Genomic DNA, 24,874 nt, shown 5'->3' with positions numbered 1-24,874 from the left:
CCTACCTGCAAGCTTCTGTCAAAAATGCAGATGATATGCCTACTATTAGACCTAGTAATAACACTACTAAACACACACTAATAAAGAATAAATTCATATCAGAGGTCTGGTGCCAATTCCCAATTATAGCAATAACCTAGTAATGATAATAGGCCTACTGATGATAATAATAATAATAATAATAATAATAAACAACAATAAAGCATGTAACCTCATATAATTATTTCAGCAATAGCCTAGTAATGATAATAGGCCTACTTATGATAATAATAATACTAATAATAACAATAAAGCATGTAAATTCATAAAAGTATATAGCAATAGGCTAGTCATGATAATAGGCCTACTACTAACTTTGTCTTACTGAGACCTGGTTGTCCCACGAGGAGTATGTTAGCCTAAATGAATCCACCCCCCCCAGTCATATTAATACTCACATTCCTCGAGGCACAGGCCGAGGAGGTGGAGTAGCAGCTATATATGATTCGAGCGTTTTAATGGACCCTAAACCTAAACTAAATTATAATTCATTTGAAAGCCTTGTTCTTAGCCTTTCTCACCCAAACTGGAAAACACTGCAGCCAGTTCTATTTGTTATAGTGTACCGCGCTCCTGGACCGTACTCTGACTTTATATCTGAATTTTCAGAGTTTCTATCAAGCTTAGTCCTTAAATCAGATAAAGTAATTATTGTAGGTGATTTTAATATTCATGTGGATGTTGACAATGACAGCCTTAGTAATGCATTTATATCATTAATAGACTCAATTGGCTTCTGTCAGAGTGTAAATAAACCAACTCATTGTTTTAATCACACTCTTGACCTTGTTTTATCATATGGCATTGATATTGAACATTTAATAGTCTTCCCACATAATCCTTTCCTATCTGACCATTATTTAGTAACTTTTGAATTCATACTATTAGATTATAAGCCATTAGGCAAAACTTCCTACAGCAGATGTCTATCTGACAGTGCTGTAGCTAAATTTAAGGAGGAGATTACTTCAGTGTTTAATTCAATGCCATGTCTGAATTTAACAGAGTCCTATAACAACTTTAGTCCCTCTGAAATTGATAATCTTGTCGATAGTGCTACAGGCTCACTACGATCAACATTAGACTCTATCGCTCCTATAAAAAGGAAATTATTAAAACATAGGAGACTAGCACCTTGGTATAACCACCAAACCCGCCAGTTAAAGCAAATAGCTAGGAAATCTGAAAGGAAATGGCGCTCTTCCAAATTATCAGAATATCGCTCAAATTGGCAAGATGATCTTAAGATTTATAGAAAGGCCCTCCGTAATGCCAGAGGAGCCTATTACTCAGCACTAATAGAAGAAAATAAGAACAACCCTAGGTTCCTCTTCAGCACTGTAGCCAGGCTGACAGAGAGTCACAGCTCTATTGAGCCACATATCCCCATAAACTTAAGTAGCAATGACTTCATGAGCTTCTTCTATAATAAAATTATTACTATTAGAGAAAAAATTAATCACCAACTGCCATCAACGGTTATCAGTGGCTCTCCAAGTTCAGGGACTTCTGTCAATGTAAACTTAGATGTATATTTAGACTGTTTTTCTGCTATCGATCTTCATCAGTTAACTTCAATCATTTCTTCATCGAACCCATCAACCTGTCTGTTAGACCCGATCCCAACTAGGCTGCTTAAAGAAGTTGTTCCCTTAATTGGCACTTCTTTACTGGATATAATTAATCTTTCTTTATTATCAGGATATGTACCACAGTCCTTTAAAGTAGCTGTAATTAAACCCCTTCTTAAAAAGTCTACTCTTGACCCAGGGGTTTTAGCCAACTATAGACCGATTTCTAACCTCCCGTTCCTCTCTAAGATTCTGGAGAAAGTAGTCGCCAAAGAGCTGTGTGACTTTCTACATAACAATAGTTTATTTGAGGATTTTCAGTCAGGATTTAGAGTTCATCATAGCACAGAGACAGCTCTGGTTAAAGTTAATAATGACCTTCTGACTGCTTCTGACAATGGACTTGTCTCTGTACTTGTATTATTAGATCTTAGTGCTGCATTTGACACCATTGACCATGATATTCTTTTACAGAGACTTGAGCATCAAATTGGCATTAAAGGAACTGCCCTAAGCTGGTTTAAGTCATATTTATCAGATCGTTCTCAGTTTGTACATGTTAACAATGAATCCTCAATAAATACTAAAGTTAGTCATGGAGTTCCACAAGGTTCTGTACTTGGACCAATACTATTTACTTTATATATGCTCCCTTTAGGCAACATTATTAGGAATCACTCCATTAACTTTCACTGTTATGCAGATGATACGCAGTTATATCTATCAATCAAACCCAATGAAATTAATCAATTATCTAAATTACAAACATGTCTTAAGGACATAAAATCCTGGATGACCTGCAATTTTCTGATGTTAAACTCAGAAAAAACCGAAATTCTTGTTCTTGGCCCCAAAAACCTTAGAGACTCATTGTCTAAAGATATAGTCACTCTAGATGGCATTAACTTGGCCTCTAGCACCACTGTCAGGAATCTTGGAGTTATCTTTGATCAGGATTTGTCATTTAACTCCCACATAAAGCAGACCTCTAGGACTGCCTTCTTTCATTTACGTAATATTAGAAAAATTAGACACATCCTATCACAGACAGATGCAGAAAAACTAATCCATGCATTTGTTACTTCAAGGCTGGATTACTGCAACTCTTTATTATCAGGTTGCCCCAATAAGTCCATTAAAACGCTCCAATTAATTCAGAACGCTGCAGCACGAGTACTGACAGGAACTAGAAAAAGAGATCACATCTCTCCTGTACTAGCTACTCTGCATTGGCTCCCTATAAAATATAGAATAGAATTTAAAATCCTCCTCCTCACCTATAAAGCTCTTCATGGTCAGGCCCCTTCATATCTTAAAGAGCTCATAGTACCCTATTACCCCACTAGAACACTACGTTCTCTGAATGCTGGGCTACTTGTGGTTCCTATAGTCTCTAAAAGTAGAACAGGAGCCAGAGCCTTCAGTTACCAAGCTCCTCTCCTGTGGAACCAGCTTCCAGTTGTGGTTCGGGAGGCAGACACCCTCACCACATTCAAGAGTAGGCTTAAGACATTCCTCTTTGATAAAGCTTATAGTTAGGGCTGGATCAGGTGAGTCCTGAACCATCCCTTAGTTATGCTGCTATAGGCCTAGACTATCGGGGGATTTCCCATGGTGCACTGAGCTACTCTCTTCCTCTCTCTTTCTGCACTCATTCATGTCCCTTTAATGCATGTTACTAACTCCACTTCTTCCCCGGAGTTCTTGTGCTTTCTCGTCTCGCAGGTTCTCATGGATCCTGGTGGAGCCTCCTGCCATGGTCCTGCTTGACTGCCATTGCCAATACTGTTGTTGCTGTGCACCTGTCTGTCTGTCTGTCTGTCGCTCTCTCTCTCTCTCTCTCTCTCTCTCTCTCTCTCTCTCTCACCCCAACTGGTCGAGACAGACGACCACCCACCTAGGGCCGGAGGATCTGTCCTAGGTTTCTGCCTTTTAACAGGCAGTTTTTCCTTGCCCTTGTCGCCAAGTGCTTGCTCATGGTGGTACTGTTGGGTCTCTGTAATTAATGTTAAAGAGTTCGGTCTAGACCTGCTCTATTTGAAAAGTGTCCTGAGATAACTTCTGTTATGAATTGGCGCTATACAAATAAAATTGAATTGAATTGAATTGAATACTACTCATAATAATAATAATAATAATAATAATGCCTGCAAGCTCACATTAGAAGTCTGGTGCTACTGCCAATTATAACAATAGCCTAGTAATGATAATAGGCCTATACCTACTGCTACTGATGATGATAATAATAATGTGGCCCTAAAAATAATAGCCTAGCCTAGGGCTATCTATCTATCTATCTATCTATCTATCTATGCAAGGTGGTGTAGTGGGGGTGGCGCCGGGAAGGGGGGGGCCCGACTGCAATGAACCAGCTTTGGGTGGGCCCAGCTTGCAAAAGGTTGAGAACCCCTGGTCTAGGCCTATAGCAGCATAACTAAGGGATGGTTCAGGACTCACCTGATCCAGCCCTAACTATAAGCTTTATCAAAGAGGAATGTCTTAAGCCTACTCTTGAATGTGGAGAGGGTGTCTGCTTCAAGCCAGTACGGGCTTTGGAGGCAACCATCCTCTCGTCGATGGAAATTTCCTGGTCAGGGTGGTTGTTCCTCTTGCAGGCTTCCCTTATCTGATTGTAGAGTGGCTTGGTTTTGCAGAGGCGGTCATAGGCTGCTGTGCCTTTCTTCTGCTCATAATTATCCACTGCTGGGCTGCTCAGGTGAAGGGCCTGGTTCATCATGAGGGACTTCCTTCCAGTCATAACCCGTTTTGCGAACGGCAAGCTGTACAGGTTCCCCCCTCGCCAGTAATCGGTGAAGCAACAGCACTTCACCACACCCATGTAAATAATCAGGGCCATGAATGAAAACATGTCCTGCAGTGTGATGTCAGACCAGGGATGGGTGGCTGAAGAATGGTGTGTGGAGCCATGTATATCAGTTCGTGGTTAACAGTTAGTGGTTAGCAGTTAGTGGTTAGCAGTTAGTGGTTAGCGGTTAGTGGTTAGCGGTTAGTGGTTAGGAGTTTGTGGTTAGGGGTTATGCCGCATTCGTATTGTCCACCGAACTCGATGTCCGAGTCGGTTTCCTGAGTTACGAACAGGAAGTTGCAAACAGAACGCCCCCGAGGTCGTAACGTTATAATATACGAGTTATACAACTCGTTAAGTCGTCCGCACTCAGAGGACCCGAGTTCAGTTACCAAGATGGCCACTCCGAGCGTCACACAGTAAACATTGTGTTAGTGTTTATTGTAACCACAGAAGAAGTCGTACCCACAGCACTGTACACTGTTACCTATAGGCATGTTGCTAGTCTCATTATGAGTTAATGAGCCTCATTAGTTACTTTGTAGCTTGTGCAGCTGAAAGTGGCTAGAAACGCTCCATGTTGCTATGACAACAGTGCCGAGTCTTGAGCAGAAAGCAGAGCAGTAACCACGGTAGCGGTAACGTTAATCAGAACAGAGTATTCAGATATCAAACTGTGAGATATGATTGTGTAATAATGAACGTGTGAAATCCACCGTAAACCAGATAATCACTATCAACGTTACCAAACCTCCAAACTGCCTGTTGAACCAAGCTCGTCGTGTTGTGTGCCAAACAGAATGCAAAAACCCGCGGTTACTCGTTTTCCAACACAGATGTAACGTCACTCTCGAGCTGCAAGTCGCGATTACGAGACAAAAGGAACGTGGCATTAGTATCTTTCTTTTGCGCTGATGCTGTTTGATATCTTTCCAGGACTGTGATTGGTCAGATAAAGACTGGCCCTGCCTCTGCATTGACGCAAAGATCCGCAGACACAGGAGGAAAGGATGCTCTCGCTGCCATGGCAACAAGGTCTGTCCTCCATGTTTGATCAGGTGTGAATGAGTGACAGCTAGAGAGGTTTATAAACACCTGACTCACCTGTTCATTTCCCCTCAGACCTCAGGGGGTGTGTCCAGAGCCATGAAGAGTCTGGACCCTCTGTACTCTCAGATAAGCTCCGCCCACGATGAACCAGGTGACAAAGACCTGGACCTGAAGGGGGACTACGACAGTCCACTACCAGGTGTGTACCAGGTCACCTGTCCAGGATCATAATTAAAGACAGGTGTGTTTATTAAAGTTGTAACTTTAATGTTTCTGTGAACAGACCATCGGAGCGGTGCATCATGGGAAGGCTCGTTCCCTCTGACTGACGACAAAGAGGAGGAGGAGCTAGATGAGGAGGAGGAGGAGGATGAAGATGAAGAGGAGAGGAAGACCAGTGAGAAGGAGCAGAGCCCATCTGTGAAAAGGAGCAGGAGAGAGGAGGCACTGCAACCCCCCACCACCTCTTGCACCACCTCCTCTCCCGCTATTACCTCCTCAAACCCTCACACCTCTTTCACACTCTCCTATACCTCTGTCTCCACCTCCTCAATGACTTCCTCCATCTTTACTTCAACCCCAGTAACCTCCTCTGTCTCCTCCTCTCCCTCTGTCTGTACTGCCTCCATCACATCTATCACCTCCTCATCTTCTTCCTCAATCTGTCCGTCTGTCTGCACCTCCTCCTCTGCCTCTTCTACCCTCTCCTCCTCCTCTGCTCCTCTTCGGCCCAGTCCTCCTCCTGACCTCCCTGTCTGTGCCAAGAATATTTCTCTGACAGCGAGTGGAGAGAAAGTCATCCTCTGGACCAGGTACACCTCCTCTCTGCTCCTCCTCCTCCCTCCTCCCCCCTCTTCCTCCCTGCTCCTCCTCTCTCCTCCTCAGGAAGGAGAACTGACTATGTTGTTTTTTTCAGAGAAGCAGATCGAGTCATTTTGACAACGTGTCAGCAGGAAGGAGCCAATCAGAACACATTCCAGTCCATCTCTACTCTGCTCGGCAACAAGACTCCCAGTGAGGTGATTGGCTGTTTCTGATTCATCTGACTGACAGTAAACAGTCAGTAACTCTTCCTCGTATCTCCAGGTGTCTCACAGGTTTATAAACAGGAAGTAAACAGTCAGTAACTCTTCCTCGTATCTCCAGGTGTCTCACAGGTTTATAAACAGGAAGTAAACAGTCAGTAACTCTTCCTCGTATCTCCAGGTGTCTCACAGGTTTATAAACAGGAAGTAAACAGTCAGTAACTCTTCCTCGTATCTCCAGGTGTCTAACCGGTTTCGGGATTTGATGCGCTTGTTTCGGACGGCGGCTCGTCAGACCAGTTCTGAGGACGAGGCTCCGCCCACTGAGCCGACAGCAGCTAATGAGGAAGAAGACTGATATTAACCAATCAGGAGCGCTGCAGATTAACCATCTGGAGAGCCGCTGGTCGCAGCAGAAGAAAATGTGTCTGATATTACCAGAACTTTTATTGTGAATGGGTGTGTGTTTACTGTACATGCTAAAATTGTAAATATGAAAAATTCTGATTATTTAATGTTTTTGTAAAAATGTAATTTTTTTTACAATAAAACATTTTTTTCCACACATGAGAATGCTTGAACTTTATAACTTTATTGTCCCTGAAGACAAAAACAGACTTTAACATAAGACACATAAAACAAATGATAAAAGTCAGTTCATATAAAACAAAGAACATAAAACCTGGAGAACTTTCAGCCTTCAACCTGATCAATAGTTAACTCAGTAATCAATAATATGACAACTGATCATCAGCTGACTGATGATCTGAAGATCTATGGATAAAAAAAGCTTATATAAAGCTTTTAAATTAGCTGCTGGGATTGACAGATGGTGGGCGGGGTCATCCCTGCGCTCTCTCTCCAGTTTCTGGGTCGACGTCATCGTCCAGATCTGAAACAAGAAGAAGAAAAAACCTTTAAAAAGGAAACTACACTGAGACGAGGAAGAACTGCACATGGGTTTTATTTAGTCCCAAACTCTAACTACAGTAACATATATGTAACACAAGGGGGTGTAAAAGTGTCTCAGGAGGTCGTCTACGCCCTGTAGGTAAGGCAGTCACATTGTCTCTTGGTGAGGACTGTAGAGATTTTATAAGCAGTGCGGCTCTATTTGAAACGTGTCCTGAGATCACTTCTGTTATGATTTGGCCCTATACAAATAAAACTGAATTGAGTCCTGGTCTGGGTTCTTCTGGTGATGGGTGCTGCGCCTAGTCGGCCTCCAGCTCTGGAAGAAGAGCTAAAGTGAATCATCACAGCAACCAGAAGTGTTATGCAGGCTGATTGACGTGTCCAACAGACAGTAATTACAGTGCAGGAGAGATAAGAGTCCTCCGTGATTTAAACAAACATTATTACTCAAACAAAACAACACAACAAAATCTATATACTCAAAACACACAAGCATAAACTGCAGTAAAAGAAACGTAACCCATTGGGAAATTAGGTGTTACTAAAACACAAATTATTTCCTTTCACTGACAATTTATGTATTTTCTTGTCTTTTATTTCCGAATTCGTTATTGCATATTTAAGTCATTATTTTATCTTAATTCATATCTCTTCAGGTCTAATTTTCAGTCAGTAAGCAAAAATCTTCATAACAAATACGTTCATTAGTTCAGGACGAATGATTAACTTCTATTTGTGTAAAACGAACCAAGTCCCGCCTTTTCACTCAGGTGAGAGAGACGCAGTCTATTGTGTGCAAAGGGAGACAACGGAACAGGGCGAATGAATGAGAAAACGAGCTGAAATCGCGAGTGAAACATTGTTAATTAAACCTCACGTACAAAGAAGGAAAAAACTGTTCAACAGGCAAGAGTTGGGGAAACCTTGATGACATCTGTTCATTGTTTATTCTTTTATTTTCTCTGTGAGTTTTGAATATAATACACGTGCTGCACAAGGCCACATTAGCCAAGTGTTTAGCCACTGAGCAGTAGTGTAAAGTTTTGTTTAGTATTTTCTTTCATGGTAGAGCCAAATAAGAACATTTGTGTAAGAATATATGTTACTTACGTTTGTGGTTAAAGTAAGCAATTACCCAGCTAACTTTATAGACTATGAAACTGTGAATTACTCTCTTGTTGGTGTGCACGACCACAAGGTGTCAGTATTATGATCAGGAATCTATATTCCTACATGCATTATCCAAATGCAGTGAGCATTTCATGTAAAACTGTAAGTGGTTTTCATAATCTATCTACAATTTCAGTTATTTAACATTTGCTTATGGCCATTAAATAATTTGGTTGTAAAAATGTAAAAGTTGACATTTCATATGTTAACATTGCAGTACAACAATTATCCTAAATTCATGGATTAAGTATTAAGGGTTGTATTTAAATTGATTTTGATAAAGTTAAAGCTGTACAGTCAGAAAAGTTAAATAGATTGCATATGTTTGTAAGCTTTGTTATGCTACACAGGCTAGGTTTTCGGATACCCCTGGATTCTGGATCCTGGACTGGATTGATTCTCTCCCTGACGAGGGGGATGGCGAGCCACCCGCGTTGAGCACCTGGATTGAGCATTCGTATGAGTTATTCATCTGCCCTGCTATCAGCGTGGTAGGACTGTGGAAAAGGATTTCAGGAGACGATTTAACTGAACTAAACTAAACTTTTTTTTATTTTTGGGGGGAAATATTTTATTTTATTTTTGGTGCACCAGATTCAAAAGACATTTAATTGAGTAAAAGACCGGTCTGATGTTGTGAAATGTTATAAATCTATGTTAATACAATAATTTTGCTACAACCTAACTTTGTGTCCTGGTTACTCATGGTGGTGTCCAATTCAATTCATTACCCCTCTCTACGAATCTAGATTAAACTGGTTCAGTGTGCACTTACCTTCTAGGTGGGTTACAGAAAGAGAAATCAAATGTAGAATAAATACATAACAGTAGGTTCAACTATGACAATGTTTACTGTGTATGACAGGACCTGTTTACCTCTTTTGGGCGAGAACGCTGTGTCCAGCTGTGACACTGTTACTCTGAAACTCCTGTTGGGCTCTCTGCTGAAGGTGCACCACCTTACTGTTCTTTAAGGTTTCAGGCAATGGGCCACAAGTCGGAGTCAAACCCACAGCAAGGACTCAGCCTTGGTACATGGGGCCCTATCAGGAGGCCATTTAAAGTGTTTCTGGACTACCTGTTAAGCAATGGTCAAGGCAGACGCTTAAATACTCAGCTCTGCCGGACCCACAGCTAAAATATATATATCGTCGACAAATGAACTTGAAAATGAAGATTACCGAGCAAAGCTTCTGCCATAATGAGGCACAACAATATCCGTTTGTATGGGATACGAGAAGACGCAGAGAAGAACGACATGCTATCGTTCATTACCAACTTTTAGCATACAACACTTGATCTGCAGGGAGAAACAGAGCTCAGGGAGCTTGCGCTGATACCAAAGGAGGCGACAGCACCACCGAGATCCATAAATGTACGATTTCTGGATTTCAGTGTGAAACAAAAAGTACTGCAACAGGCATGGAAACAATGAGACCAGGACTACTCGCCTGACTTGCAAAGGCTGAAGGAGAAGGACCTCAAAGCAACTTTCTTTTCCTGGAGATGGGAGTGCAAGGGTTCCCCTCGCTGTTGGAGGCTCAGCCAACACTGAAAGAGCCTCGAATTGTTGCAGAAATAGAAGATTCGGACATACTGGAAAGAGAGTTGATACAAGACAAGTGTTCAACCCAGGAGAGTCGGAGGAAGAATCACAGCCAGCAGCTGAACCTAGCGGATGTTAAAGTGATCATCAGGGAATTGAAGGGAAGTGAGTACATGTATACCTCAGCGATGGGCCGACTGCATGGACAATTACGCTATATGAGATATTTGTCGGATAAGAAATTAATATACAGACAATGAAGATGGGCTATGATTTTGATACAAGTTGATATTATTACACATGATATCCACATGCTCTGGTGAGAGTATTGCACATAAGGAGATGAGATTTCCAACCTCGGGCAACCTGGTGGACCGTTGCAATCACACTTTGTGTGAGAGTTACGGCTCTCTGCCCAACTTAGACCAGGGTTGCAATGCTTTTGGGAATTTTAAATTAAATTAAATAAATAAATAAATTCATTCAATTATTCATGTCATTGTTCAGTTGAGATATATATATTATATATAATATATATTATATAATATATATTATATATTCAATATATATATATTCATATATTCAATAATATATTGAATATATGTTCAATCACGTATTGGTTCTTAATGCTCAGCATTTTTTGGCAAGCATGTTTAGAAAGATGAAAAACATTTTGAGTTGAATATATACATGGCAAGATTTATTTATTCACATGAAGATTGTGAACACATTGAACTTAAATATTTACAAATGGTATCAATCACCTCATTAAGAGGAAGCATATTATTGGGGTGCCACCTCACCCGGTAGAGCTGGTGCCCCATGTACCAGGGCTAAACCCTTGCTGCATGTCATTAACCATTCTATGTCGTACCCTTAATTGGTACTTCTTTACTGGATATGATTAATCTTTCTTTATTATCAGGATATGTACCACAGTCCTTTAAAGTAGCTGTAATTAAACTCCTTCTTAAAAAGTCCACTCTTGACCCAGGGGTTTTAGCCAACTATAGACCGATTTCTAACCTCCCGTTCCTCTCTAAGATTCTGGAGAAAGTTGTCGCCAAAGAGTTGTGTGACTTTCTACATAACAATAGTTTATTTGAGGATTTTCAGTCAGGATTTAGAGTTCATCATAGCACAGAGACAGCTCTGGTTAAAGTTAATAATGACCTTCTGATTGCTTCATATCTTAAAGAGCTCATAGTACCCTGTTACCCCTCTAGACCACTGCGTTCTCTAACCATCCCTTAATTATGCTGCTATAGGCCTAGACTATCGGGGGATTTCCCATGGTGCACTGAGCTCCTCTCTTCCTCTTTTTCTGCACTCATTCATGTCCCACTAATGCATGTTACTAACTTCCTTTCTTCCCTGGAGTTCTTGTGCTTTCTCGTCTCGCAGGTTCTCATGGATCCTGGTGGAGCCTCCTGCCATGGTCCTGCTTGACTGCCATTGCTAATATCACTGATATTATTGTTATTATTATTACTACAGTTACTATTATTACTATTGTCACTGCTCATTGTCCCCCATCATTGTTGTTGTTATCGTCGTCATCTTCATGTTCATCATCATCAATTCAATTCAATTCAATTCAATTTTATTTGTATAGCGCCAATTCATAACAGAAGTTATCTCAGGACACTTTTCAAATAGAGCAGGTGTAGACCGAACTCTTTAAAACATTAATTACAGAGACCCAACAGTACCACCATGAGCAAGCACTTGGCGACAAGGGAAAGGAAAAACTGCCTGTTAAAAGGCAGAAACCTAGGACAGATCCTCCGGCTCTAGGTGGGTGGTCGTCTATTAAAAATTAATTGAATAAAGTAAAAGCCCACTATGGAAAGAATTCAGCTGGAAATTAAGAATGAGGTAACTCTTTTTATTGTATCAAAATATTAATGAATGAAAGGCTAACCTGTTGCACATCCATTTAGTGGTGGCAGAAAAATGCTAATTCAAACTGCTGCCACCTACTGTACATCAGTGGCAGGATAGGTTAAAGGACAATTAAGGCACAAAATGAACCTGGGGTTAAAACACATGTACCGAGTTGGTCCGTTCTCTGGGATATGTTTTCATCGGTGCGATTATTTCTGATATATTGAGCAAATTACGTTTGTTTTAGTTCACATCGCCAGCTGTAAATCTTGATCACTGATCAGCATGAATGACCTAACCCCTGACTGTTTTCCCAAGATGGCGCCCGCCTGTATACGAGAACGCTACTGTTGTTCTAAACTATCTTTTTAATAAACTGTCTGTACACTTACAAAGTTCTCAATGCTTCGGTTTATAGGTAGGGAACCTCATTATGCTGCCATGTAAGTGTGGTTATTTTGAGCCTTGTTAGTGGTATTAAAAGCGATTTCTTTTCACGTTACTCGGTGCCCCGTTGGCTAGCGTTATAAGGTAATTAGCGGTTTGTGCTAAAACCGGTCACGGTCGATTAGCATGAAAAGATATCCCAGAGAACGGACCAATTCGGTACACATGTGTTATTAACCCCGGGTTCATTTTGCGCCAGAATTGTCCTTTAATGAAAGTGTACTTAATTACATCCAAACTCCAGGTAAAGACAGATATGGTTTTTTTTAATATATTTTTTTAAAGTTTTCTTTGGCCTTTATGCCTTTATTTGATAGAGACAGCTGAAGATTGACAGGAAAGGGGGGTTGCAGCAACTCCGCATATGGGTCGCCAGCTCTACCGACTGAGCTAACCGGGCGCCCAAGACAGATATGTTTTTAAACCGATGGGCTCCAGTAATGGATTACCTTGGATTACCAGTAGGAGGCACTGTACTGACTGCCATAACTAACACAAATAAATTATTTTTGTTTATTTATTTTAGGGTTGTTGTTTTCTTGGAGACTCATGTGGCGGTACATGATACCATGATTAGTCAGTCTATAGTCAGTTTAAAGTCACAGCCCTCTATAGTCATATAATACAATGGAATAAATGTTCAATCTGAAGAACATTTATTTATATCATAAACATTTATAAGAAGGATACAAGAGAAGATAAGTAGCTTCGGCATCCTGCAGGCTTAAACATGTTAAAATACACAATGAAAGTTTGTCGAGAGAAACCTATTCCTAATAAAAGAGGTCTGTCTCACCCATCCAGTCCTCAGCTCTGTTCTCTGGGTTCTGCTGGTTGTGTTGGTGCTCTGCAGCAGGAGGATGTTCCTCCATCTGAACATCTATGTATCAGACAGAATAATCAGCAGAAAAATTATTTTGGGTTTGGTTCAAACTGTAAACTCTACCTGTACTCACCTGCGGCTGACTCTGGTTGGTCAGCTGAACGGACACTCTGGCACCTGGAGAGACGTGGGAGGGGTTCTGAGTACACTGTGCTGATTGCCTGGGTGCTGGTGGGCACGCCTATGTTGTTCCAGTACAAGCCAATGGGAGAGGAGGTTGCTGTTGACACATCTGTTCAAAAGGAAACAGTGTTGAAAGGTCAGAGATCATTATGTGTATGAACTTTGAATAAAGTTGTTTTTGTACAGTGTTAATAAAGTTGTGTGTTTGTACAGTGTTAATAAAGTTGTGTGTTTGTACAGTGATAATAAAGTTGTGTGTCTGTACAGTGATAATAAAGTTGTGTTTGTACAGTGTTAATAAAGTTGTGTGTTTGTACAGTGTTAATAAAGTTGTGTTTGTACGGTGTTAATAAAGTTGTGTGTTTGTACGGTGTTAATAAAGTTGTGTGTTTGTACAGTGTTAATAAAGTTGTGTGTTTGTACAGTGTTAATAAAGTTGTGTTTGTACAGTGTTAATAAAGTTGTGTTTGTACAGTGTTAATAAAGTTGTGTGTTTGTACGGTGTTAATAAAGTTGTGTGTTTGTACAGTGTTAATAAAGTTGTGTGTTTGTACAGTGTTAATAAAGTTGTGTTTGTACAGTGTTAATAAAGTTGTGTGTTTGTACAGTGTTAATAAAGTTGTGTCTGTACAGTGTTAATAAAGTTGTGTGTTGTACAGTGTTAATAAAGTTGTGTGTTTGTACAGTGATAATAAAGTTGTGTGTTTGTACAGTGATAATAAAGTTGTGTGTTTGTACAGTGTTAATAAAGTTGTGTGTTTGTACAGTGTTAATAAAGTTGTGTGTTTGTACAGTGTTAATAAAGTTGTGTGTTGTACAGTGTTAATAAAGTTGTGTGTTTGTACAGTGATAATAAAGTTGTGTGTTTGTACAGTGTTAATAAAGTTGTGTTTGTACAGTGATAATAAAGTTGTGTGTTTGTACAGTGTTAATAAAGTTGTGTGTTTGTACAGTGTTAATAAAGTTGTGTGTTTGTACAGTGTTAATAAAGTTGTGTGTTTGTACAGTGATAATAAAGTTGTGTGTTTGTACAGTGTTAATAAAGTTGTGTGTTTGTACAGTGATAATAAAGTTGTGTGTTTGTACAGTGTTAATAAAGTTGTGTGTTTGTACAGTGATAATAAAGTTGTGTTTGTACAGTGTTAATAAAGTTGTGTGTCTGTACAGTGTTAATAAAGTTGTGTGTTTGTACAGTGATAATAAAGTTGTGTGTTTGTACAGTGTTAATAAAGTTGTGTGTTTGTACAGTGTTAATAAAGTTGTGTGTCTGTACAGTGTTAATAAAGTTGTGTGTTTGTACAGTGTTAATAAAGTTGTGTGTTTGTACAGTGTTACAGTTAATAAAGTTGTGTGTTTGTACAGTGTTAATAAAGTTGTGTGTCTGTACAGTGATAATAAATTTTACAGTTTAAAAAGTTGTGTGTTTGTACAGTGTTAATAAAGTTGTGTGTTTGTACAGTGTTAATAAAGTTGTGTGTTTGTACAGTGTTAATAAAGTTGTGTGTTTGTACAGTTTTAATAAAGTTGTGTGTTTGTACAGTGTTAATAAAGTTGTGTGTCTGTACAGTGTTAATAAAGTTGTGTGTTTGTACAGTGTTAATAAAGTTGTGTGTTTGTACAGTGTTAATAAAGTTGTGTGTTTGTACAGTGATAATAAAGTTGTGTTTGTACAGTGTTAATAAAGTTGTGTGTTTGTACAGTGTTAATAAAGTTGTGTTTGTACAGTGTTAATAAAGTTGTGTGTCTGTACAGTGATAATAAAGTTGTGTGTTTGTAATTTTTTTAATAATTTTTGTTTGTAAATAAATTGTTTGTACAATGTAAATAAAGTTGTGTTTGTACAGTGTAAATAAAGTTGTGTTTGTAAATAAAGTTGTGTGTCTGTACAGTGTTAATAAAGTTGTGTGTTTGTACAGTGTTAATAAAGTTGTGTTTGTACAGTGATAATAAAGTTGTGTGTCTGTACAGTGATAATAAAGTTGTGTGTTTGTACAGTGATAATAAAGTTGTGTGTCTGTACAGTGTTAATAAAGTTGTGTGTCTGTACAGTGTTAATAAAGTTGTGTGTCTGTACAGTGTTAATAAAGTTGTGTGTCTGTACAGTGTTAATAAAGTTGTGTGTTTGTACAGTGTTAATAAAGTTGTGTGTTTGTACAGTGATAATAAAGTTGTGTGTTTGTACAGTGATAATAAAGTTGTGTGTCTGTACAGTGTTAATAAAGTTGTGTGTCTGTACAGTGTTAATAAAGTTGTGTGTCTGTACAGTGTTAATAAAGTTGTGTGTTTGTACAGTGATCAGTGAGGACAAACATAGGACAGGGCTGGCCACAGCCGATGATTTCAGAATAAACTTCCTGTTTCCAAAAGAATAAAAGTGATGAAACAAGTGAAAACACTTAATATAAACTATCAAATAAACAGCAACGATAAACAATATCACTATGTCTTAAAAGGGTGTGAATATGGTTTGAATATTTCAGTGAAATTAAACTGTTAAAAGTGAAAAACTTCAACAGTTGAATTAAAAATCTACAAACGGATCCATTTTATTTGTTTATTGTTTAAAGTTTATGTCATTTTAATAATGTCAACATGACTCGTTAATTAAAGATCCATTTGAATGTCATTAAACTTCATTAAAACTGGAGTAAACTGACCGTATGTTTGTCTGCGGAGCTTCCTGAAGGGACAGTGTTCTCGGAGCCGCAGCAGACAGGACTTCCTCCTCACAGGAAGAGACTCCATAAAGAAAACACTCGACTCTGAAACTGTCCCCTCTGTGTAAAACAAACTGTTCTCTTCTGTTCAGAACCTCTTTCAGCCCGGGAAGACTTCAGTTAACACAAACATCTCTGTCAACACCGAGTGTCTGTCGGCAGAGTCTACCTGCAGACGCCTCACCTGAGCCTTCAAAATAAAAGCCCTGTCAGCCTGTAAAGACTTCTTCCTTACTGACGAACACGAGTCTCAGATTGTTACAGCCAAAACATAAAACTCAAATAAAGCTAATAACTTTGACTCATAAGAAACATTTTACACTTAAAATAAAGAGATAAAACATCTTCAGTGTCGTTGTTTGCTCTCCAGTTCGGATAGAACCGATGCTAGCAGCAGCTATGCTAACCTCTTTAGCAGCCGTCATTGTTGTTCAATGGTTTTCTTATTTTACTGGAATACATTTTCTTAATAAACAACAAAAATAAGTTTAAAGTCATTTAACAAACATACAAAAGAGGATTAATTCACTTAGCAGTGAATAAGATTTAAATCAAAAAGAAAATATGAGAAATGTCAGAATGTCATTACCAGTTCTTTATATCTGACTAAAATCTTTTGGGCATGGGACACAAGACAAACACATGTTCTAATTTTTCATTTGCCATATTACAAAAGCAGCAAGCAGGTGAACCTTATGAATTATTTTGAAATGAGTTTCTTTGTCCTCAGGATAAATAGGCAGTTTAAGTTATTACAATTAGAACGATAGACAAAGTTTGACGCAGAGACTGAAGCCTGTAAGACGGAGGAGACTTTAAAAGGTGGGTTTATAGAGCTGATGGTTGTGTATACAGAGCTCTCGCTGGTGTTACAGCCGTATTTAACGGCAGCGTGCAGAATGTATCCAACCACAGTATTGTGTCCCCTGCAGCTCGTAGGTAACAATGGCAGCAGGTGTTCATCACGCCGCAGGCACAACTCTGAAACTGATAACATTAATGAAGCTTCAACAGCTGATTATTGATCATAGCTCAAAATATCTGATGTGAAAAAAACACTGAACTGGTGTGAAGGTTAAAGAGTATAAAACACCTGTAAACATGTGTGACTCACCTGCCAGGTCGGTGTGTTCAATATACTTATTGATTTATTAACATCAGAATCAATAAATGATTCAGACAAGCTTTTGAATCTGATCATATATAATAAGTAAATATATAGTTACAAATAGATTTTTCATATTATTAAAGATTCACATTGAAACCTGAATTGTCCTGATTTTATTTTGACGGCACACTGTCAGCACTTCCTGTGTGCAGGTGGCAGTTTGTGTTTGGTGTCGACTGACGGTCTGACCGGTTCCACCAGAAAAACACTACCAGCTTCATGTGACTCAAGAACAGATCAATCAATACAGACCCATCACTAATCAATAAAGAACGTATATATCAATAATAATTATATTACAAGAACATTTGTCAGAGAGTTAAAGGTGTAAAATATTGTTCGAATGTTATTAGTGAATAAAAATAAACTCACACAGGAAGTGAAGATGAATGCTTTTATTGTGAAATGGGATACTTGGTATAAAGTATAAAAACAAACAAAAGTTTTTTTTTAACAAAATCAAACATTAAATGATCATAAAACTGATTTTACAAAATAAAATGTTGAACAATGAACCAACCAAAACAGGAAGTCCCTACAAATAAAACAGGAAGTAGTTTAAGATTTAATGAAGACCATGAGAGAGAAAGTGGGCGGGGTTATAAACAATGTGGGAGGAGTTATAATCTGTTTTATGTTTTAACAGAAAAACTTTTAAACTTTTACTCTGTTTATATTCTGTTTGAAAGTTTCAGTTCATAAAAAATTAAATCTCCAAAAATATTTCAGGTTATTGATTATTGATCAGTTATCATCCCCAGAACCTTTGTCTGCCAGCGGGTGGAGGCAACACCTCCTCAGGAGGCGGGGGGAGGCTGAAGATGGACCCTGCCGCCTCCACTGTGAAGATGAAGTAGATGTTGGCGGCCATCATGGCAAGACTCGGCAGGAAGGAGAGGCCGAAACCGAAACCACGAACGCTGCTGCCGAAAGCTGCGGCCACCCAATAAACCAGCCTGTAGAGACAAAACAAACGCACCTCTAACGAACAGTGTAAACAGTCTGTAGAGACAAAACAAACGCACCTCTAACGAACAGTGTAACTTAACAGTGTAAACAGTCTGTAGACACAAAACAAACGCACCTCTAAAAATAAAACTAGACACAAAACAAACCACCTTAACGAACAGTGTAAACAGTCTGTAGACACAAAACAAACGCACCTCTAACGAACAGTTCAAACAGTCTGTAGACACAAAACAAACGCACCTCTAACGAACAGTGTAAACAGTCTGTAGACACAAAACAAACGCACCTCTAACGAACAGTGTAAACAGTCTGTAGACACAAAACAAACGCACCTCTAACGAACAGTTTAAACAGTCTGTAGACACAAAACAAACTCACCTCTAACGAACAGTTCAAACAGTCTGTAGACACAAAACAAACGCACCTCTAACGAACAGTTCAAACAGTCTGTAGACACAAAACAAACGCACCTCTAACGAACAGTTCAAACAGTCTGTAGACACAAAACAAACGCACCTCTAACGAACAGTGTAAACAGTCTGTAGACACAAAACAAACGCACCTCTAACGAACAGTTTAAACAGTCTGTAGACACAAAAAACAAAACTCACCTCTAACGAACAGTTCAAACAGTCTGTAGACACAAAACAAACGCACCTCTAACGAACAGTTCAAACAGTCTGTAGACACAAAACAAACGCACCTCTAACGAACAGTTCAAACAGTCTGTAGACACAAAACAAACGCACCTCTAACGAACAGTTCAAATAAACAGTCTGTAGACACAAAACAAACGCACCTCTAACGAACAGTTTAAACAGTCTGTAGACACAAAACAAACGCACCTCTAACGAACAGTTTAAACAGTCTGTAGACACAAAACAAACGCACCTCTAACGAACAGTTTAAACAGTCTGTAGACACAAAACAAACGCACCTCTAACGAACAGTTCAAACAGTCTGTAACACAAAAAAACGCACCTCTAACGAACAGTTCAAACAACAAACAAAACAAACCAAACGCACCTCTAACAACAGTAAACAGTCTGTAGACACAAAACAAACGCACCTCTAACGAACAGTTTAAACAGTCTGTAGACACAAAACAAACGCACCTCTAACGAACAGTGTAAACAGTCTGTAGACACAAAACAAACGCACCTCTAACGAACAGTTTAAACAGTCTGTAGACACAAAACAAACGCACCTCTAACGAACAGTGTAAACAGTCTGTAGACACAAAACAAACGCACCTCTAACGAACAGTTTAAACTCCTCCTTTGGAACGTTGCACATTCATTAATGAAAGGTTCATTAAAAGGGCCATTGATCGATTGACTGACTGATTGATCGATTGACTGACTGACTGATTGATTGATTGATTGATTGATTGATTGATTAGGTATTCACCGTCCGAAGGCGAAGACGACCGTCAGCAGAGGGACGAGCTTTAGCTGCTCCTGGCTCAGGTACATCGCCATGACGACCAGCTGCAGGAAGTAGATCAGGAAGAGGGAGGCGGAGTCAGAGACGAAGCGCCGATGGACGGTGACCTCCTGAAGCTCCACCTCCTTCACCTGGTCATCAAACAGAGGACGAAATGCACCCGACCGGAGCCGACTGACACCGAGAACCAGCCAACCTGAGAGACAGACAGGAGAGAGACTGACAGGTGAGACGACAGAGAGACAGACGAGAGACAGACAGGAGAGAGACAGACAGCCTGTCGCACTGACCGAGGACGATGGGGACCGTGGCGAACACGGAGCAGCGCAGCGTGTAGACGAGTCTGAGGGCGGCGCCGTCCATCAGGGGGGCGTCAAACGGCAGGAAGACAAACCCCCCCCACACCAGGAAGGGGAAGAAGAGCGCTGACGTCACCAGAGACACACCCACCTTCAGGAAGTCCCTGCTGGGACAGCCCCGCCCACCTGAGACAGACAGACAGGTCAAAGAGAGACAGGTCAAAGAGACAGAGACAGATCAGATATACACAGACAGGTATAGTTACAGGTGGCAGGGGGCGTGTCCTCGGTCCACTCGTACTGGTAGCCATGATGGTTGTAGTCCTGAGGAACTCCTCGGGGACCCAGGAAGGGGCTCTTCTCTGACTCCATTTCCCAGAATGCTTCACTCTCTCTGGGTGAGGAGGGGGAGTGGAGGACGGTCACTGCGGGACTGAACACCTGAGCAGCTTTCTCTGGCAGGTGGTTCTCTACAGGCTCCTCCTCCTTCTGGAGGTGGTTTGTAAGCCCTGCCCGCTCATCTTCAACTCCCCCTCCCTCCCCCCTCCTCCCCCGCTCGGCCATCAGCTCTCTCTCACTTTCTGTCCAACTCGCCGCCTCACGTACAGACGCGTCTGACCTCACACTCCTCCTGTCACCTTTATCTGTCTGTCCACCTGTCTGTCTGTCTCCGGGCCACTGCAGGGTGCTGGGCTCCATCATGGCCGACGCCACCACCTCGTCCTCACCCTCCATCTGTCTCCTCTTTGTCCTCCTGCTGTCCTCCATCTTGGTACTTCCTGTTGGGTACTGGGCGTCTTCTGGACGATCGTCTGTCAGCAGAGACATATCTGTCCGTCTGTCTGTCTGCCTGTCTGTCTGCCTGTCTGTCTGTCACTAGAGGAGGTGTCAGCTCCTGAAAACAAAACATACATGTTTTATTTTTATTATTCTTGTTAATAACAGACATTAGAGAGATTATAATAATTATATATAACTTAATTACATATTGAATATATTGATTATAATTATATATAATTTAATTACATATTGAATATATTGATTATAATTATATATAATTTAATTACATATTAATATAATTATATATAATTTAATTACATATTGAATATATTGATTATAATTATATATAATTTAATTACATATTAATATATTACTATAAATATATATAATTTAATTACATATTAATATGTTACTATAATTATATATAATTTAATTACATATTGAATATATTGATTATAATTATATATAATTTAATTACATATTAATATATTACTATAATTATATATAATTTAATTACATATTAATATATTACTATGAATATATATAATTTAATTACATATTGAATATATTACTTTAATTATATATAATTTAATTACATATTGAATATATTGATTATAATTATATATAATTTAATTACATATTGAATATATTACTATAATTATATATTATTTAATTACATATTAATATATTACTATAAATATATATAATTTAATTACATATTAATATATTACTATAAATATATATAATTTAATTACATATTGATATATTACTATAATTATATATAATTTAATTACATATTGAATATATTGATTATAATTATATATAATTTAATTAAATATTGAATATATTGATTATAATTATATATAATTTAATTACATATTAATATATTACTATAAATATATATAATTTAATTACATATTAATATATTACTATAAATATATATAATTTAATTACATATTGATATATTACTATAATTATATATAATTTAATTACAAATTGAATATATTGATTATAATTATATATAATTTAATTACATATTGAATATATTGATTATAATGATATATAATTTAATAACATATTAATATATTAATATAATTTTATATAATTTAATTACATATTAATATATTACTATAAATATATATAATTTAATTACATATTATTATATTAATATAATTATATTTAATTTAATTACATATTGAATATATTACTATAATTATATATTATTTAATTACATATTAATATATTACTATAAATATATATAATTTAATTACATATTAATATATTACTATAAATATATATAATTTAATTACATATTGAATATATTGATTATAATTATATATAATTTAATTACATATTGAATATATTACTATAATTATATATAATTTAATTACATATTAATATATTACTATAAATATATATAATTTAATTACATATTAATATAATACTATAAATATATATAATTTAATTACATATTGATATATTACTATAATTATATATAATTTAATTACATATTGAATATATTGATTATAATTATATATAATTTAATTACATATTAATATATTACTATAAATATATATAATTTAATTACATATTGAATATATTGATTATAATTATATATAATTTAATTACATATTGATATATTACTATAAATATATATAATTTAATTACATATTAATATATTACTATAAATATATATAATTTAATTACATATTGAATATATTGATTATAATTATATATAATTTAATTACATATTGAATATATTACTATAATTATATATAATTTAATTACATATTAATATATTACTATAAATATATATAATTTAATTACATATTAATATATTACTATAAATATATATAATTTAATTACATATTGAATATATTGATTATAATTATATATAATTTAATTACATATTGAATATATTGATTATAATTATATATAATTTAATTACATATTAATATATTACTATAAATATATATAATTTAATTACATATTGAATATATTGATTATAATTATATATAATTTAATTACATATTGATATATTACTATAAATATATATAATTTAATTACATATTGAATATATTGATTATAATTATATATAATTTAATTACATATTAATATATTACTATAAATATATATAATTTAATTACATATTGAATATATTGATTATAATTATATATAATTTAATTACATATTGATATATTACTATAAATATATATAATTTAATTACATATTGATATATTACTATAAATATATATAATTTAATTACATATTGAATATATTGATTATAATTATATATAATTTAATTACATATTGATATATTACTATAATTATATATAATTTAATTACATATTGAATATATTGATTATAATTATATATAATTTAATTACATATTGATATATTACTATAAATATATATAATTTAATTACATATTGAATATATTACTATAATTATATATAATTTAATTACATATTGAATATATTGATTATAATTATATATAATTTAATTACATATTGATATATTACTATAAATATATATAATTTAATTACATATTGATATATTACTATAAATATATATAATTTAATTACATATTGATATATTACTATAAATATATATAATTTAATTACATATTGAATATATTGATTATAATTATATATAATTTAATTATATAATAATTTAATTACATATTGATATATTACTATAAATATATATAATTTAATTACATATTGAATATATTGATTATAATTATATATAATTTAATTACATATTGATATATTACTATAAATATATATAATTTAATTACATATTGAATATATTACTATAAATATATATAATTTAATTACATATTGAATATATTGATTATAATTATATATAATTTAATTACATATTGATATATTACTATAAATATATATAATTTAATTACATATTGAATATATTACTATAAATATATATAATTTAATTACATATTGATATATTACTATAAATATATATAATTTAATTACATATTGATATATTACTATAAATATATATAATTTAATTACATATTGAATTGACTGTAGAACAACCTAAAGGTAACTGTAGCCCCGCCCACTGCCAGTGACGTCAGTCAGACTCCAACATAGTGGCTATGACGTACTTCAGCTGAAACTATGACGTACTTCAGCTGAAACTAATCCGTCTCATCGACTGTTACACGTCATCAGCTACGTGATTATTTTACCGATCAATGAGGAGAAAGAACCGATCGATAATCACTGCAGGAGAAGCAGCAGCTCTGTGCTAACACGCTAACGCGTTAGCTAATATGCTAATGTAGCAGCTACCATGCTATTAGCTCAGTGTTAGCTCAGTGTTAGCTCAGGGCTAGCTCAGTGTTAGCTCAGGGCTAGCATGCTAACAGTGTTGGACAGAGACTGAAGAATAAACAATAAACAATAAACAATAAACAATAAACATTCCAGTTAAACTCACCGAAATAATTTCTTCTTTCTTCTTCTTCTGTTGTTGTTGTTGTGAAACTTCCCGGAAGTTCAGCTCAGGTGTGGTCACGTCAGGTGAGTTAAAGGGAAAGTCCTCTTAAAGGGAAACATACTGATTAAATATCTGGCCAAGTAAAAAACATCAGCACTTAATTTACAAAGTACCCTAATATTAATATAAATATAAAGTACTTTAATATTAATATAAATATAAAGTACCCTAATATTAATACAAATATAAAGTACTTTATTATTAATATTAATATAAAGTACTTTATTATTAATATTAATATAAAGTACTTTATTATTAATATAAAGTACTTTATTATTAATATAAATATAAAGTACTTAAATATATATATAAATATAAAGTACTTTAATATAAATATAAATATAAAGTACTTAAATATATATATAAATATAAAGTACTTTAATATAAATATAAATATAAAGTACTTTAATATTAATATAAATATAAAGTACCCTAATATTAATATAAATATAAAGTTCTTTATTATTAATATAAATATAAAGTACTTTAATATAAATATAAATAC

General features: G+C 35.9%; 2 protein-coding genes and 1 long non-coding RNA gene across 4 annotated transcripts in view; 1 reads left to right on the top strand and 2 right to left on the bottom strand.

Moving 5' to 3' along the window:
- The window catches only part of LOC127372246 (GON-4-like protein), a 59,103-nt gene extending 52,039 nt beyond the window's left edge, over positions 1-7,064 (top strand). For both annotated transcript variants that reach the window (XM_051415784.1, XM_051415778.1), the window contains exons 26-30: positions 5,353-5,451; positions 5,539-5,665; positions 5,750-6,278; positions 6,383-6,485; positions 6,733-7,064. In XM_051415784.1, the coding sequence (XP_051271744.1) occupies positions 5,353-5,451; positions 5,539-5,665; positions 5,750-6,278; positions 6,383-6,485; positions 6,733-6,849 (975 nt within the window). In that variant the 3' untranslated portion in view covers positions 6,850-7,064. The remainder of the gene's footprint in view (positions 1-5,352; positions 5,452-5,538; positions 5,666-5,749; positions 6,279-6,382; positions 6,486-6,732) is intronic.
- A 10,663-nt stretch (positions 7,065-17,727) lies between these two features.
- On the bottom strand, positions 17,728-24,439 carry LOC127372489 (transmembrane protein 79). The gene is made up of 5 exons (XM_051416277.1): positions 24,310-24,439; positions 20,328-20,956; positions 20,053-20,247; positions 19,727-19,958; positions 17,728-18,303 (listed from the first exon to the last, which is right to left on the bottom strand). Exons 2-5 carry the CDS (start codon positions 20,887-20,889, stop codon positions 18,099-18,101), a joined length of 1,194 nt encoding a protein of 397 aa, XP_051272237.1. The 5' UTR covers positions 20,890-20,956; positions 24,310-24,439; the 3' UTR covers positions 17,728-18,098.
- LOC127372493 (uncharacterized) lies at positions 18,473-19,281 on the bottom strand. Its single transcript, XR_007886679.1, has 3 exons — positions 19,254-19,281; positions 18,928-19,065; positions 18,473-18,878 (listed from the first exon to the last, which is right to left on the bottom strand). It is a non-coding gene; the product is annotated as an uncharacterized LOC127372493 (long non-coding RNA).
- Positions 24,440-24,874: the final 435 nt, after the last annotated feature.

This window comes from Dicentrarchus labrax, unplaced genomic scaffold, assembly GCF_905237075.1.
Source record: "Dicentrarchus labrax unplaced genomic scaffold, dlabrax2021, whole genome shotgun sequence".
NCBI classification, from domain to species: Eukaryota; Metazoa; Chordata; class Actinopteri; family Moronidae; genus Dicentrarchus; species Dicentrarchus labrax.
This window is presented reverse-complemented; position numbering and strand designations above follow the sequence as displayed.

Bases quoted from the DNA above. Each gene is read 5' to 3' on its own strand.
- LOC127372489 (XM_051416277.1), bottom strand. From the start codon at position 20,889: ATGTCTCTGCTGACAGACGATCGTCCAGAAGACGCCCAGTACCCAACA. The intron at 19,959-20,052 runs GTCAGTGCGACA...TCTGTCTCTCAG, and splicing joins CACGGTCCCCATCGTCCTCG to GTTGGCTGGTTCTCGGTGTC. The intron at 18,304-19,726 runs GTGAATACCTAA...TTGTCTCTACAG, and splicing joins GTCGTCTTCGCCTTCGGACG to GCTGGTTTATTGGGTGGCCG.